This window comes from Abramis brama (genome assembly GCF_963993115.1).
Source record: "Abramis brama genome assembly, chromosome: 17".
In the NCBI taxonomy this organism is placed as follows: Eukaryota; Metazoa; Chordata; class Actinopteri; order Cypriniformes; family Leuciscidae; genus Abramis; species Abramis brama.
In genome coordinates, this window is record NC_139979.1 from 9,770,334 (window position 1) to 9,787,307 (window position 16,974).

Consider the following 16,974-nt stretch of genomic DNA (forward strand, 5'->3'; position numbering starts at 1 on the left):
ATATGAGGTAGTTTTTTTTATTCTATTATGAAAGCACTGAAAACATGATTTCAAATATCATTTAAAAGTATTTTAACATATGTATTCTGAGAACTTAGTAGAAAATCTGAAGGCCTGCCTTCCAATAACATTGATAACCAAGCATAGCATCCAAAGCCAGTCCTTCTCTACTTCCGTGGTTCACACTCACAAACAAGCAAACACAAATCTAATGCAGTAAGCACTTTTTATTTTACTATATATTTGTGCCACGCACATTCATAAATATTGAAATAAATAAAGAAAGAAAGCTTGACACGCGGGACAGGATACCCGGTCTCCTGGGTGAAAGTCCTGTGTTGCTTGACCCATCCACCACCCCAACAAACCGGCTTTTCGGCCTTTCATAGGCTACTACTCGCTAACGCTTTTAATGCTACGGAATCGTGCATCACAAAAAAAACGATCGTTTGTTGGCAAACCTTGCAAGCCACATGATTTTTGCCAAAGAGCCAGGTGTGGCTCGCGAGCCATAGGTTCCCAACCAGATCAAATTACGTTTCCATTTCACGAACTGCCGTGAGACTGGGCTGGTCTGACAGGGTGGGGGGCGTGTCATCATGCTGATGTTGGTCAGCCATCACTGTCACGGGCCGATGATGTCAGGCACACATCGTGCTGAAGGTGTACATGTCCCATGTACTCTGGTTTATCATCACACCAACACTTCAGGCAAAGTCTTGCAATCCAAATGCTTGGTGACAATCAAGTTCTTACCTTGATGTGGCATTTTTAGCAAAGAGTCTTTTGAGAGCTTCTTGTTGCTTTGGAATACATTCCTTAAACAAACCTGTGGTAAACATGTCTTTGGTAAATACCTTATTTTGACTCAAAGTATATAATTTATTGGCTATTAAATGAATAAATTACTTACATAGCTTAAGCAAAGCATCAGGAGTGCCACACCGAGGACTGTGATGGCCACGGCTACATAAATAGTATCACTTTTATTAAATTCCATTTTCTCAACTGTATGATGCTCTAAAAATACAAAACACATCAACATCAGATTGTTAATTTGCCCACTTTCATCATTCATTTGCTATTGCTGTTATTATTGCTTTTAGATGAACTATAGCTTTAATTAATGTGCTAGATCACCCCAGTGAACTTAATTTTGATTAAAAAAGCAACAAAAATGTGTTTTTAAGTTTAAGAGTATAAATCATTTTTGTGTCCATTAAAAATCCCCAAAGTAACTTACCATAGACCTTCAGAACGATTTCGCCTTCCTGGTTCTGATGGCCAAGAGGAGCAAACAGAAAGCAGTTGTATATTCCACTGTCTTGTGCAGTTACATTAGACAGAAGAAGGCTCTGTGTTTTCTCAAGCAGCTCAACCTCTCGTTCGACACCTTTGTATTTTTCCACTTTGCCACTGTTTTCAGTTAGTCTTACAAGACCAGTCATCGTTCGGGAAGGCCCTTCAACAACCTGTAAAACATAAGTTTAATTAATTAATTTAAACGGCATCTTCATTTAAAACAACACTGAACATCTCTCAAGTAGCTAGAACATATAGGGACTAATTTGTATGAAGTACCCTGACAAAAATGTACTGAATTGCTTTCATTGCACCTTGAATAGCCTACATGAATGTACATAATAATCTATAGGCAATAGGCCTACATATCACATTTTACCTTTATTTGGCAGAACATTAAAATATTAATATTATAATCTGCTTCGCTGTTTAATACTTTTTAAAAATGTAAAATTAATTGTAGGCTAGGCTACTTAGTCATTTTTATGTATTTTTTAATATCTGAATAGATAGTTTTAGTGGTTATTGAAGCAAACCGAACATTGTAAACAAAAGATGATAGGGAAAAAACACAAGGTTCTCAGTAAAGTATACAAATGTTGAACTTTACCTTGTACCATGTCACCCAGCGGTACTGGACACCCGCCTTTGATTTCGCAGCGCAAGGCAACTCGACATCCTCGCCAATGACAGCGCGAATCTCATTCCTTGCACCCTGTGCCACAGCTGAAAATAAAACACCTCATGTCAACCTGGATCAACAGAGTCTGCGTGAAAATACTCGCAGGAATACGTGTGGAGTCTTACCTAAAGTTACAAGACATACGATGAATTCCGAGAAGCAATGCATGGTTCTGGCTATCTTGGTCGGTGTCGACATGGTTTATATAGCTATGAGCAACACGCCAGCTCATTTGGCTTTTGGGGAAGTTGGAAAATCCCACACGCGAGAAAGACTGCACTGAAGAGAAAGTAGGTGACGTTAACCCGGAACCGGTGTGATGGTGTGATAGTAGGCTATTTTACTTTCATTGTTGTGATAGCAGTACCTGCAAAGGGCTCAACCACGCCATGTGCTGGATCAAAGAAGTTTTCGTGGGTTTGATATCGCTATCGTTCTTTTTTTGGCCTGGTAAGACCTAATTCAAATACAAAGTGCCATCGCTTCACATTTAATCTCGACTTTAATTGCTGAGGCTTGAAGTTATGCCAAACATAGTGCGATGACAAATGACGTAGCGTTTGTTTACAGTCCGTTAACGTTAGTCAGTCAGCCTGAAGAATAGGCACGAACGGACAATGCTTGGTTTTATTCTGATTATTTTTTATTATTATTATACTGCATGCATAATGGTTTGTAATCAGTTTGGCTTTTTCTAAATTGTAATTGTCTCTGTGCTTTGTGGCAGTTTTCAGCTGTGAGAAACGCTGGAACAATTAAGCTTCTTCAAAAGGTTTTAATTTTAACAATGCATCTTAATCTTGTTAAAAAAAAAATATATATATATACACGAGCAGTTAATTTAAAAGAAAAAAAAAACATGTTTGCTAGAGAATTAAAGATTCACTTGGAAAATCCCCCTTTGGGATTCCCCCATATTAGGCTACGCAATTATGCACGCAGTAGTTTCAAATCAGCCCTCACTGCCACTCAAGTAAATGTGTACTTTACACCACAGACACGTATTTCATATACAGATAAGAATAAGAATATGCTTAGGCATTGATTCGGTATCTATCTATCTATCTACCTACCTACCTACCTACCTATCTACCTACCTACCTACCTATCTTCCCTCAGTCTGGACTGAAGTCACAGAGACAACACAAAGCTACAACTGCACGGAAGAATTACACCATCTACAATCTGAATATGCGATGCAGCACCCAGACTGTGATCAGTATTGGTCTGCACAGGAACTTGTGAGTATAATAAACAATTAATTGAAGTTAAGTAATAGATTCTATATATAGAATATATGTAAAATACTCTGCAGGTTACTGACTTTCATGCTGTTTCCTTCAGTCCATTGGAACGTTTTTGAGATTCACCCCGGAGTGTCACAGTCCATGCAAAGAGTTATTCGTTGGGAGAATCACATTGACTGAATGCGTCAATGTCACCCTGGCTGTAATATGCACACAAGTGAGTCATTTTCTGTGCACTGCAGGGCATGTCTTTTAAGAATCTGCATTTGAATAGCACATTAAACAGCATCTGTGTCTCTTTAAATTGTAAAGGATGATTTGACTGAACACCGTGTGCATTTTAATGGTAAGTTTATTTTCTAACAATAATATCTTGTTATAACAATTATATATCACAAGTTAATGCTTTTACACATTTGTTGTTGTTTCGTTTTAGGCAAAAGGGTACCTCAATCACTCCACAAACCTGTGAAGAGAGATCAGATTGGTAAGAAGAAACGAACTGTGTGTGTGTGGGTGGAGGGGCACTACAATCAATAGTTCGGTTTATTTTTGAATAAATATTTTTGGTTTCATTTCAGAGGATTTCTCTGTTTGTTTATCTCTTTCTTTTTTTTTTAGGTATTTTCCTGTCCATTGCCTTGCTGATCATAACCATTGCATGTCTAGTATTATATGTTGGATGCAATCAAGCCACTCACTAAGATATTGGATGAAGAGAGCCTTCAATAGACCTTAAACTTTTGACTTTATTTTTTTTAGCTTCATCACGGCAGGGACTCGTATTTGTATATAGCATAGGAATTAGAGATGCACCGGTACTAAATTTCCTCTACCGATTAATCATAATGATATATGTAGATACGAATATAGTTTTATTTTCTTAAGGAAAGAAAATCTCTCCCAACTAATGCTGTAAACTGTACAGGGAACCCTCTCATTTGGCACATTAATATAATACTAGAGGTTAAAATTTACAACAGAGCTATTATATTCAGCTGCTCTTTATTTTCAGAAATAATAATTACACTCAAATAAAAACTGAAATGTTTGTATAACACATTTGCACATAAGTTCGTTTTCATAAATACGTTGTCCTAATGGCAAATTCATTCAAACATGCATAAATAATTAACAGTAAATAAGCTTCTCTCCCAATTTTTTTATTTTTTTATTATTTATTGCTAACTAACGAACTGTAATCACTGGATTACTTTCCTAAGGTAAATGCAACGCATACGTGACATTTTACTCACATGCTGGTTTATTGAAGACTTTCCGTGGTTGAAACACAAATTGAGCGATGACATGAGACATTTCAACAATGGAACCGTGAACTTCACACACTTTTGAAAATCCTGAGTTTAGTTGATCCTGGAAAGCGCTCATGTAAACACCACGGCGTTCTTCTTCCACGAGGGGTTTTGGCGTCACGGCATTTGTTTCCAGGCGGACTGTTAAAGAAAGCGACACGTATGTCTCCCGGACATCCTGTAGAATTCAACCAATCAGACCACGACTTCGAAACTTCAAAAGTGTTTCCAGAAAAGTGTCATATGCATCAGACATTCAGCCAACAGTTTGTGGGCGTGACGTCTGAGGCTGAGACTAGGGTCGCTTAGGCAGCATTAAATTTAACACGAGACATTTTCTTCACACAAAATAAGTTGCAGTCTGACCACCTTTTGATTGACTGGATATAACCAGCCGATACCAATTATTGGCCGATACATCGGTGCATCCCTAATAGGAATAGTACATCAACTTTATATACGGTTTGTCTAGGGTTATAGTTAACTAAAACTGAAACCATTAAAAAAAATGTGTTACTTGAAATAAAATAAAAAAATACACATTTCATTTCAGCTAGTTGCCAAGTTAACATTTCTCATTTTTAGTTTAACTTGATGTACTAAAATAAAATGATTAAAAACTCCATATTATTGAAGTAATACTTAGTTATGTGTACATAAAAGTTTAAGTGTAAATGGAGACACATGAAAACACTTGCTTTGGGTTTGATGTCTCCCCAAGGTGCAAAATTATATATTATGCTGCCCATAAAAAATTATACTGTATTAAACTATTTTTGTATTTTCTTTGCTTCATATCTACCTCTGATAATTGTATGTTTTGTATTTTTTTAATAAATGCTGCTTGTTTTAAACTTAAAATGTATTTAAATGTTTTTAATTGTGTTTAAAGTGTACAAATAATATTTAAGGCCACTGTAGTAAAAACAAGACCTTAAGAACCAATACTACTTTATGTACCAAAAAAAAAAAAACATGGACTGCAAAAACATTAACATAAGATAAAGCATTTTCCTAAATAGATTTTACAGTCATTCAAAAATGTTTGATAATGACCTGAACACAGATCAGAAAATGTTGTGGTTACACTATAGTCATGACACACAATCATACACAGTTTAAAAAATGTTTTATCTTTAATTCAGCTTAATGCATCAAAAGGGAAATAAATATTTCCCTGAAACTACTGGGCAAAAGAACTGCATTGTCTCTAAATAATTTAAGGCATGTTTTTAGAGAAAATAAAACATATTTCAGGACACAGAAGATGTATATTTAAGATGCTTTACACAATTATTTACATGTCTGTACTGTATACATAATGAAACCAAAACATTGTTGATAAATGAAAGCAAAAGTGCAGGCAGTATTCATTTGTGTAGTTTCATTTGACACCTTCAAAGAATCAAATTAGTAAAAACAAAACCCGTAGAGACTTGGGGCCTCATTTATAAAATTTGTTATTAAAAAAAAGATTTGATCTTCTAGTGTGTGTACGCTAAAATCCACGCTAACGTTCATATATATAGAAGCGATCTTTGACGTGGAAAAGTGCTTAGCGCTACGTCAGGGTCTGAGCAGACGTCAGAACTCTTTTTGTCTAAATCACACATACGCACTTTTGAGAAATGATCGTAAGATCAAATGTAGGACGGTTTCTACGCAACATTTTATAAATGAGACTCTTGATCTCCAGGTTTTGACTCCAGTCTGTCTTGACTCCAGTCTGCACCCAACAGCACAATATTCATGGTCTCTGCTAGAAAGGCCCTTCTGTCCCAGGTCAATCACAGTCCTCCCTGTTCTCAGGCCTGGCTGAGGGGCCCTTTGACCAATCCCATCTCTTTGCGCACTACAGGTGCATGAATGCTGCAGTCTCGCGCCTCGCACACGCCAGGTATTCCTGCATCACCAGCCATGCCAGGCTGACCCACACGCCCAGGAAACCCACGAGGTCCTTGTGGGCCCTCAATGCCATCTTTAGGTTCTGCTGGATAGCCTGGCAGTCCTGGGGAGATACACCAGAGTTACTGTAACTACATCCAATCCACAGTTATTGAGGGAGATTTCAGACCTGCAGATCGTTTAAGGAACAATGTTTCGGTTTACTTTTACAAGGCAACATTTCAAAGAGTACCAAAGTGTACGTAACACCAATGAGCCAAAGCATTATGACCACCTGTCTAATGCTGCTGGTCCTTCGTGTCCCAACAGAACAGAACAGACTCGCCGAACCATGGATTCTACTAGACCTCTGAAGGTGCCCTGTGGTATCTGGCATCAAGACATTAGCAACAAATCCTTCAAGTCCCGTAAGTTGTGAGGTGGAGCTGCAGTGGATCGGACTTGATGCTTCAGCACATCCTAAAGATGCTCAATCAGATGGAGATTTGGGGAATTTAGAGGCCAGGGAAACACCTTGAACTCATGTTCCTCAAGCCATTCCTGTACAATGTGGAAGGGTGCATTATTCTGCTGAAAGAGGCTATTGCAATCAAGGAATACCATTGCCATAAAGGAATGTACCTAAGTTATCAACGTTCAGATAGGTGGCAAGTGTCATATTGATGTCCACATGAATGGCCGGACCCACGGTTACCTGGCAGAACATTGCCCAGAGCACCCACCACTTCACCCACCAACTGTCATCTTCCCGCATCTTGTCCAGTTCCAACACTTGTGGACCCATTGTAGGGGCTTTCCCTCGGACCAGTCTGCTGCTACGCAGCACCATATGCAACAGGGTGCGATGCACTGTGATGTGACACATTCCTCCCATAACCATCATTAAAATGTTATGTGACTTGTGCCACAGTAGACCTTCAGTCGGTTCAGACCAGACGGGATAGCCTTTGTTGCCCTCACGCATCAATGAGCCTTGCGCGCCCAACACCCTGTTGCCGGTTTGTGGTTTGTCCCTCTGGACCACTGTTGGTAAATTCTCACCACTGCTGACCGGGAGCAACCCACAGGCCTTGCTGTTTCAGAGATGCTCTGACCCATTCGTCTGGCCATAACATTTTGGCCCTTGTCAAAGTCTCTCAGGTCTTTACTCCTGCCCATTACCATCTAATTAACCCAGACCTTGACATGTCATTTTGTTAAGGTATGATCAGCATTTTTCGCTTTGTGTGAGTGGTCATAATGTTTTTGGCTTTTCAGTGTATATACATTGGTCCTTCAGGTCGGATTGCTTTCTCAGCACAACCAAACTGCTCCAGAGTTTTCAACAAAACCACTGACACTTGTTTTGCCCCCAGTTTGGTTAGCCTTTTATGAACATATCAATCACACTCGAATCAACACCAATAGTTCTGAGATCCCCTGAACAAGGTGGTCTAAATCTGCCTTATTTGGTGCGGATCCGAGTGTGATTGCCGTATTCATATACACCTATATGACCTGAACCAAGGGTGAAAACGGCAGTCTCCAAAACAAACCTTCTGAGTGAACCAGGTGTGAAAACTCCCCAAAATTACCTCTGAGGCCTTGGTGACCATCATGCCCAGGAAGACCTTTGCCAGCATCACCTCTCTGTCCTTTCTGACCTTTTGTACCTTTAGAAAAACACAGTGAGCTCATCTGTTTGCATAAACAGCTTTTTTGTTAAGTTAAAACTTTTAATAGTGATGTTGGCACAGTACCTCTGTCCCCTGGAGCTCCTTTCTGGCCCTCTAGACCTTTCATGCCTTGGGGGCCTCTTTCTCCTTTAGCACCTGCCTTTCCTGCTTTACCCTGAATGAAATACACTGTGTTAAAAAGTAAGAGTGCTTTTATATGACAGGTTTGTGGCAACTCATATATCAGCTCACTGTTTTTCCTGAACTTCCTGGGGGTCCTGTGACACCTGGGGGTCCGATGAGGGTACGGTTGTTGATGGGACAGCCCTGTACGCATTTGGCACGTATAGATGCAGCATACTGGGAGATCTGAGCAGTAACCACACCTTGACACAGCTGCAATATCTGCTCATCCGTCAGTCCTGGACCCTGCACAGAGCCAGTTGTACAAATGTTTTCTGCGTTCTGGCCTAAAACTCTTTCATACACCCAAAATTAATTTATTTCTGATAATAATCACGATGATACTCACATGTTCACCTGGCTCTCCTTTCGGCCCAGTCTGTCCTTTCCCTCCCTGGTCTCCGCTAGGTCCTCCTTCTCCTCTTGGACCTGGAAGACCTGGAGGTCCAATAGGACCAACAAGCCCATCGCGGCCAAAACGACCCTTCACTCCAAGCTACACATAAAAATAAACTTTTATTGTGATAAACAACAGGATTTATTTTTTACTTTTTACTACAATAAATTGATCCAAAGTGACACTAAAAGTTTAAATTGTGACCAAAAAAAAATCGATTTAAAATAAGTTCTATTATTTTGAACTTTCTATTCATCAGAGAATCCTGAAAAAAAATGTATCATGTTTCTGCAAAAATATTAACCTACTGTTTTCAACATTGATGCTGAAAATTTTGTATAAATTACATTTAAAAAAAGAAAAGTTATTTTAAATTGTAATAATATTTCACACTATTACTGTTTTATAAGAAAATTTCAAAAACATTATATAAAATTATATATATTTAAAACATTTTAAAATTATTATTATTCTTAGAATTTTTGTCTTTTATTAACTAGGACAATGAAAAGTGAGAAGAAATACTGTGGAGAAACAGTGTAGTCCGGATTCAAACCTGCATCCTTGTACGTCATGAGCTTGTGGACTACCACTGTTCCACGGCTCTGACGTAAAATAGATTCACTCAATGATGACAAACCTGGCCTTTGTCACCACGAGATCCAGCGTCTCCCTAAAACAATGACGAAATTGTGGTTAAAATAAATAAACTGTGGCTAGTGTAATGGAAACAGGAAGAGGAACAGTTACTGTGATGGCTGGTACCTTATCTGCTTTAGCACCCTTCCCTCCTTTCCGTCCTTGTGTCCCCTGAGAGAGTCATGAATTCAATAAAATCAACTCATATAACCAAATAGATCATTTTAATGGTGACACCATCATTTTATCTAATGCCTATAAAAAGATTGTGGCTAATATTATACTGATGTAAAATGCCTTTTATATTACCTTCTCACCATCTGGGCCTGTTTCTCCTTTGGCACCCTGTAGATCAGAACAACAAACTAAGCATTTGATTAATAGACAGGTTAATAAATAAACTAAAAATTGAACTAAAATGAGTTGCATACTGTGGGACCAGACAAGCCTTTTGGCCCGGGTTTCCCCGGAACTCCTGCATCCCCACTGTCTCCTTGTGGACCCTATGGAAAGAAAATAAAGAAAAAGTCAAATAAAATCTCAAGCTTGCTTTTTTTAATATATGGGGGGGGGGGGGATCTTCTTGATATTGCAAAACAGTATTGAATAAATGCTTACAGTTCTGCTTGAAGAATAATTGTGTTAGTCACATATACTGTAAATGAGTAATCTTTTGTTGCCTTTTATGATGTAGACTAAACTACATGTTTAGACTACACTGTGCATAGTACTGTACAATCTCATTTCCTTTAGGGAGAAGATTTTTAGGGGAAATCCGGACGCCTACACCAAATGTAATGAAACTGCTGAAAGGTAAAAATAGAACCTAGTTTCACTTTCGGTCTTGTGACTATCTGTTGAATCACCATTCAGGGAAATTCCCCACTGGATTACTGTTAAACCAACAGTAACAAGATAATCTAGCAGATTTCTGGTGGTTTCCAACTTCCAACAATATGGTGTTCTCCCATAGAATAATAATCTGGCTTTTGTTTTGATCTAGAAGATATCACATGTAAGTCAACAGATTAACCTTGTGTGGTTTCTGATTGTGTCACGCGCATTTGCAAAATTTGAGAAGTGTATTATCGCCACAAAGGGCCAAAATTCTATCTTACCACACTTCCTACTCTTCCAGGTGCCCCCCTCAGACCACGATCACCTTTCAAACCCTGAGGAAAAGAGGAAGACGGAAATTTAGAAACTTTTTTGAAAAAAAATCCTTATTCTTTACAAAGAAATGGCAAGTGGATTGTGGAAACTGAATTCTCTTAAAATCTTTGATTTATTTATAACTATATATATATATATATATATATATATATATATATATATATATATATATATATATATATATATATATATATATATAATTATATATTGTATTTTCTCTTACCTTGGGTCCAAAAGACCCTGGCACCCCCTCAACTCCTGGAACACCCAGAGGACCCTGGAAGATATATTATTATTATCATTATTATTATTATTAGAAGCCAAGTACTGAAGGTGCTATTGTATCCATTGGCGTTCTTCTTCATCTTCCATTTCTTCTTCTTCTGTTCTGGAAGTCTATGGCAGCCCATAGAATGGTACGGTAACAATTTGTGAATTTTTTGCGCACTGATAGAGGACAGTCTGAACTGTCAACATAGTCTTTAACTCAAACCCTCAAGCGCCACCAACTTTCCAAATTTTCACTTGTGTTTATGCTAATAACTTTTGAACCGTAAGGGCTAGAAATAGTTCCTCTGATTCTTTGGCTCACAACTATTTGATGCAATTGATTGCAAGTTGCAACCTATGATGGCATTTTCTGTCATGAACATTTTTCCGCCATTTTCAATTTTCTGAAAAACTAATTTTTCTAACTCCTCCTAGACGGTCTGTCCGATTTTCATGAAAATCGAATCAGATCATCTTCAGAACATGCTGGCAAAAAGTTATTAAAAGCTTTTTGATAAACCCAACCATTTTTGAATAACACGCAAATTAATGTAGAGCATCCCAAATTTGACGCAAGGCTATACCTCCGCAACGCTTTAGCATTACAGACTTGAGGCTACATGCTGGTTTTGGCACAGTACCACCTACTGGTCAGGAGATATGAAAAATTGTACTTTTTTGCTTATTACTTCTGAACAGTTTGCCCATAAATAAAAGTTGTCTCGTTAGATTCGGGGCGGCATGCCGAGTTGAATGATATCCAGATTTCCCATATCGGTCATTTTAGGCGTCAGCGTTTTTGAATTTTGTAGTAAAATGCTGTATTTTAGAAGAAGTTTCGAGCCAGTGCCACCTAGTGGTAAAATCAAATATTCACATGCTTATAACTTAGGATTTGGTTGACTTCACAGGAGCCATCTCCTTAGATTCCTGAATCCTTGCTGAGTCCAACGATACCAAACATTCTAGGTTTCGCCTTATGTCTTGTGCAACATTGTGATTTAGTGTTTAGATAACTTTCGCAAATATCTTCGAAACGTTAGTCTGATCGAGACGAAACTACCATAGGAAAATCGGAAACAAAGATCGTTGCCCAGAAGTACCTGGACAAATGTCAAAATTGTGTGACAAAAAAATGCAATCAAAGTCTAGTGTTGGTCAGTTTTTATGCGCTCATAAATATAAAAGTCTATAACTCCTAAACGAAATGAGACTTTATCACATTTGACACGCTTATGTATGAAGGCACTCTTGGTGGCACTATAATTGAACAAAACATGAAACTGGCTCTAACTACAGTACCGTTGGTCTGATTGACTTCAAAATTGGCATGCAGTGTCTTTGTCTCAGTTGCTATCATAGTCCATTATGACATTGGTGTGCCAATGTGAAAAATTTGGCCGTCATTTTAATTACAAAATGACCAAAAAAAGATTCAAAGCTGTAAATGCAATGGTTTTGCATATTGATGTATTTTAAGAACGTATTGGCATACTGTATCATTATGAAACTTTATGAAACTCGTTATGTGTCTTAAGCAACATGCCCTGAAAGTACTCAAAAATTTGGAATGCTATTATATTATAAGCAATTGTATATCATTATAACTTAATGTATTCATGGGTTTTCAACCTTTTTTTGCTTAAAATTGTCTCCATATGTCTTTATTTACTCATTTTTGCAGTTGGTCTGCTGCTAGCTTCCTTGTTTGCTTCTGTTGTGCTTGGGTGCTATAATTTCTATAATTGCTGCTTGCAGCTATATTTATTAATATTAGTTCAGAAAAAAAATACTTCAGGAAAGTTTTTTCCATATTGACAATGGCACTTGCATCAGTAACAGTTTGCTACTCACATCCTCTCCTGGCTCCCCGTCACTTCCTGGCAAGCCACCTGTACCTTTAGCACCCTGAAGATGATAGCAGATGGAAAGAGAAATGCGCCTACTGTAATACCAAAAGTGCTGATTCAAGGAAAAGCTTTTAGTTGGAATTTTCAAATTATGAACTGTTTACTTATAGAACATTGTGAGTATGTATGCAAACCTAGACAAGACAAGGGATAATTCCACTGAGCTAATCTCTCTCACAGTTACTGTCTGATAACCATCATAAGCCTTTTTATGAAAACAAACCTTTGGTCCTGTCACCCCACGGTCTCCGGGAACTCCTGTATAACCCTTATAACATGATGAAAAATAGTGGTATATTGAGATTACAACAGGGATTTTTTTAAATGTGAGAAAGAGAAGGTTGTGAGTATTTTGTCACCAAGTAACCCTGCTCTCCACGGTCTCCTGAGAATCCAGGTGCTCCAATCTGACCCTGATGATGCAAAGAGGAAATGAAGGTTTAGTCAGCAGCAGTAATTATAGGTGTAATAAAGTGTGTCAAACTAATGACGAGTCTATGACTTAGATATGCCCATAAGTCTTGGTATCAACCTTCTGTCCCTGTCGTCCCTCAGGACCCTGTTTTCCTGTTTTACCAATGGAACCCTGTTGAGAGATGGAGAGACTCAATACAAGTCTGGACAGATCAAAACTCAACTGGAAATGTATTAGTTCTGTTACATGAGAAGCTGCCAATAAAGATGGACTTCTTGTATTAAATATCAATGTTTTTAAATCGGGGTGCCAAACTCAGTTCCTGGAGAGCCACAGTCCTGTAGAGTTTAGTCCCAAATCTGCTCCAACACACATACCTGTAGTTTTCAAATATTCATGAAGGACTTGATTAGCTGGATCAGTTGCATTTGTTCAGGATTGAAGCTGAGTTTTGTACACCAGTATAGCATGACAGACTGCTTGAAAGGTCATGTCAACTACCCACATATACTGTAGTTCCACGGTTGATACACCAATTGCAAAAAAATAGTTAAGAAAAATAAAACCACAGACAAACAAACCGAACGGAAAAACTCCCCCACACGCCCCAAGGGAAATGATACTCATGACATATGACATTTAACCAGAATAGGGAAGCACATACATTTGACTTAACAGCATATAAACATAAGTTTAATTGTAGCATAACCTTTTTGAAGGGACTGTCCCCCTAGAGCAGTGGTGCATTTTTTACAAAGACAAAGTTTTATCTAACCCTATTAAGTGTAGCATGTTTTGTCAAATTATGAAATTGAATTATTGAATTATTAATATAATAAATAAAGCAAAACATTTAACTAAATCAATAATTTCAATTAAATTAAGTGCCATATTTGAACTGCAGTGGCACAGGCTGCATCTAGATGCATTTGCTCACTGTTTAATGCCCTTAAATAGGGCACTATTTGAGAGGACAGCCATTTGTAGAGGTGTCCGAAACCATAGTGGATGTTATCAAGTGCACTCAATCAATTCCACAATGCACCGCAGTAACGAGTGTACATATATGCTCAACGGCCAAAGAATACCCGCAATGCACTGTGAGAGTTGCGTGCAGAATGAATTCTCGCATCTGACCAGAAGATGGCGTCTGCAGCTTAATAATCCATCCATCCATTTTCCAAACCACCGGTCCAATGCGGCTACAGCGCAACGTCATACAGGTATAACTTCCTTTTTTAATTGATTATTAAATTGTTTAATTAAGGTTTATACATACAGGAGCTGCCAGTTTGCTAAGTTTTAAATGATTATTAAACAGCAAGCAGAAACTATGCAAAAGCGGCAGCCCTTCCGGCACACTTACAGTGTCCGAATTCACTCACTCATTTCATTCACTCCTTCAAGTGAACTATATGACTATATATGTCTTAATGAGTAAGTCAAGCTATAGTGTGGCTATATTTATGAATGAGTCATTGAATCATTGACGCGATTCATTCAAACCCACATATTCATTCTCTAATGAAACACCGCTGTGTGTTGGAGATGCACAAAAGTTCTGCTGTGGCTTTCATTGGATCTATTATTTCATTGCAAAATAGAGGAAACAATATTGACAATACTGTTTACAATGTACGTCACTTAATATTACATTTTTGTTCGTTGAAATGTATAAAATCAATGTCACATTTGCAATTGTGTGGATATATTATCAACATTATAAAACAAGAATTCACACAGGTATGTTTTTCTATCGAAGAGAGTTTGAGTCTTAAGTCAGTAAGTTTTGAAAGCAAAAATATGAGGTAATTTGATTGGATGTCATGTTTTTGACCTTTTACGGTACTACCAATTACCCACTTTTACACTAGATGTGGCATTTTGCCTGTTAGAAATACATGCTTGGTTTTAATGTTATTTTAAGGTTGGGCAGAAATAAATTAAAGGAAAAACTCAGCATTTTGTTTGCATACCCCCTCTGTCACCTCACGTACCCTAGTTTTGAAACGACTGCCCTGAGCAACTTTCATTTACTCTTATTTGTAGCTTGAAATCATGATCAAATAATCAAAATAAATAAATACAAAAAGTGAAAAATGTTTTTTTTAAATTCCTTGTAAATATGCTAATCTTTCTGCAGAGTCCTGAAGATGCAAATTCCATGTGGGCCTGTTGACTTACAGGCCTTGAACCAACAACCTTCTGCTCACCTTCTGGACACTACATTTCAGCAAGTACACCATATAACATTTGTAAAAGAGTAAAGTGACCTACCTTAACACCTTTACCTCCTGGATTTCCAGATTTACCTTTTGGGCCAACAGAACCCTGTAGCCAGTCAGAAAAATATTATCTCTGATTAATTTCATAGAGAAATCTGGGATTTTGTTAGGAATCTAATATATGATAACAAGATGTGTTAGCTTTGTGTTGGCTGTGCTTTGACTTCTAAAATGGAGGACTAGACCATCTCAGCTGTGTGATCTCCCTATATATTCAGTTGTTATCATTATCATTATCAGCTATGTGATGATCACTGATTGAAATACATTTTTTTTTTTTTTTTGAAGTAATCTGGAGAGGAAACCCTGATTGTGATGTGTTATTGAAGATGCTATGTTGCTCACAGTCTTTCCAGGGAGACCCACTCCTCCACGAGGACCCTCTATTCCGAAATTACCCTGGAAGGCACAAATAAACTCAATTTCAATCACAAGTCATAATATCTAAATAATATAATAATGTCTATAATAACTACATGAAATAATAGAATAAAAAAACAAACCTAAATTGGCCTAACTTAAATATAAATAATTTTAAATTGCATTGAATATCATTCTGGATAAACCTTGTATACATATAATATAACAGCACAGCTCTGCTATTTAACCAAGAATTATAACTTTTTTCCACACATGACCTGAAGATCTTTTTTTTTTCTTTTTTTTTTTAAAGTGAGATCTAATAAATGTTCTTACCAACACTTTTTAGTTTACTTAACTTACTTATCTTAATTGTAACTTAATTGTAAAATTCTAGCAATCTGTTCTATTTGCATACGATGCCTTTGTTACTCAGAAACCCCATGTTAAGATACACTTCATAGTCAAGAGACATACATACAAGTCATCTTGAATGTCGTTAAATTGTCAATACAACAGAAAATGTTGAGAGAACATCACAGAAGTTGACTTCAATGATGCTGATTCACTAAAATGGTTTTGAAGTCAGCATTATGGTCATTAGTGTTCTCTTTGGTTGGGCACTTGGAGCCTCTTAATTTACCATACTTCTCTTCTTATCAGTTCAGTTGTATTACAAGAAATCAGAATTATTTGTGTTTTCAAAGAAAAGTTTTTTTTATAAAAGGGATCTAACTTCAATATCAACTATTATAAACATCATACTATTTTGGAACATGAAACTATTGATGAGGTAAATATAATTAAATATTGCATTAATGCCCCTGTTGTGGCATCAATGCAAAACACAACAATGGTGACAATAAGATTAATTTTGATAAGATTCTGAACATTAAAAAAACAGTTTTATTTGCAAATTAAATTGTCAAATTAAGCCAGAAATTTTTAAAACAGGGAAATTTCTTAAAGTCCCCCTGTGGTGAAAATCAAGACTTTAATGTTGTTTATATTTCTATGTGGTGTTTTTAATATGCTCATTAGTCAACACTATTGCTGAGGATTTTCTTTAAAACTGCAGACAAAATAATTTGCTTCTGAAATTTGAGACAATGCATTTCCACAGGTTCTCTACTTATTCCTTTTTACAATGCATTACCTTCAATCCAGATAGTCCAGTTTCACCTGGGTCCCCTGGTAACCCGGGAAGGCCCTATGAAGAAGAGCAAGAAAACTACATA

At 37.3% G+C, this 16,974-nt stretch overlaps 3 protein-coding genes across 5 annotated transcripts in view; 1 reads left to right on the plus strand and 2 right to left on the minus strand.

The window, feature by feature from the left end:
• Positions 1 to 212: 212 nt before the first annotated feature.
• On the minus strand, positions 213 to 2,251 carry cd83 (CD83 molecule). Its single transcript, XM_084088264.1, has 5 exons — positions 2,110 to 2,251; positions 1,913 to 2,028; positions 1,244 to 1,472; positions 914 to 1,020; positions 213 to 829 (listed from the first exon to the last, which is right to left on the minus strand). Exons 1-5 carry the CDS (start codon positions 2,180 to 2,182, stop codon positions 695 to 697), a joined length of 660 nt encoding a protein of 219 aa, XP_083944390.1. The 5' UTR covers positions 2,183 to 2,251; the 3' UTR covers positions 213 to 694.
• On the plus strand, positions 2,142 to 5,499 carry LOC311066861 (uncharacterized protein). 2 transcript variants are annotated; one of them, XM_084088266.1, is made up of 6 exons: positions 2,142 to 2,274; positions 3,104 to 3,225; positions 3,329 to 3,448; positions 3,544 to 3,577; positions 3,668 to 3,718; positions 3,853 to 5,499. In XM_084088266.1, the coding sequence occupies exons 2-6, from the start codon at positions 3,181 to 3,183 to the stop codon at positions 3,933 to 3,935; spliced, it is 333 nt and encodes a 110-aa protein (XP_083944392.1). In that variant the 5' UTR covers positions 2,142 to 2,274; positions 3,104 to 3,180; the 3' UTR covers positions 3,936 to 5,499. The 2 variants fall into 2 exon arrangements, with proteins under 2 accessions (XP_083944392.1, XP_083944391.1); XM_084088265.1 differs by having other exon boundaries at positions 2,268 to 2,434.
• The window catches only part of LOC311066858 (uncharacterized protein), a 56,087-nt gene continuing 44,525 nt past the window's right edge, over positions 5,413 to 16,974 (minus strand). For both annotated transcript variants that reach the window (XM_084088261.1, XM_084088262.1), the window contains 18 exons: positions 16,893 to 16,946; positions 15,722 to 15,775; positions 15,369 to 15,422; positions 13,209 to 13,262; positions 13,036 to 13,089; positions 12,900 to 12,944; positions 12,621 to 12,674; positions 10,720 to 10,773; positions 10,442 to 10,495; positions 9,755 to 9,826; positions 9,633 to 9,668; positions 9,450 to 9,494; positions 9,325 to 9,357; positions 8,637 to 8,783; positions 8,357 to 8,533; positions 8,189 to 8,279; positions 8,024 to 8,101; positions 5,413 to 6,552 (listed from right to left, as the gene is read on the minus strand). In XM_084088261.1, coding sequence (XP_083944387.1) covers positions 6,350 to 6,552; positions 8,024 to 8,101; positions 8,189 to 8,279; positions 8,357 to 8,533; positions 8,637 to 8,783; positions 9,325 to 9,357; positions 9,450 to 9,494; positions 9,633 to 9,668; positions 9,755 to 9,826; positions 10,442 to 10,495; positions 10,720 to 10,773; positions 12,621 to 12,674; positions 12,900 to 12,944; positions 13,036 to 13,089; positions 13,209 to 13,262; positions 15,369 to 15,422; positions 15,722 to 15,775; positions 16,893 to 16,946 — 1,359 coding nt within the window. In that variant the 3' untranslated portion in view covers positions 5,413 to 6,349. The remainder of the gene's footprint in view (positions 6,553 to 8,023; positions 8,102 to 8,188; positions 8,280 to 8,356; positions 8,534 to 8,636; positions 8,784 to 9,324; positions 9,358 to 9,449; positions 9,495 to 9,632; positions 9,669 to 9,754; positions 9,827 to 10,441; positions 10,496 to 10,719; positions 10,774 to 12,620; positions 12,675 to 12,899; positions 12,945 to 13,035; positions 13,090 to 13,208; positions 13,263 to 15,368; positions 15,423 to 15,721; positions 15,776 to 16,892; positions 16,947 to 16,974) is intronic.

Coding starts and splice junctions, on each gene's coding strand:
- cd83 (XM_084088264.1), bottom strand. CDS start 2,182: ATGTCGACACCGACCAAGATAGCCAGAACCATGCATTGCTTCTCGGAA. Junction 2,029..2,109: donor CGTATGTCTTGTAACTTTAG/GTAAGACTCCAC, acceptor TTTTATTTTCAG/CTGTGGCACAGGGTGCAAGG. Junction 1,021..1,243: donor AATCGTTCTGAAGGTCTATG/GTAAGTTACTTT, acceptor TTGTATTTTTAG/AGCATCATACAGTTGAGAAA.
- LOC311066861 (XM_084088265.1), top strand. CDS start 2,374: ATGTGCTGGATCAAAGAAGTTTTCGTGGGTTTGATATCGCTATCGTTC. Junction 2,435..3,103: donor ATCGTTCTTTTTTTGGCCTG/GTAAGACCTAAT, acceptor ATCTTCCCTCAG/TCTGGACTGAAGTCACAGAG. Junction 3,578..3,667: donor ACACCGTGTGCATTTTAATG/GTAAGTTTATTT, acceptor GTTTCGTTTTAG/GCAAAAGGGTACCTCAATCA.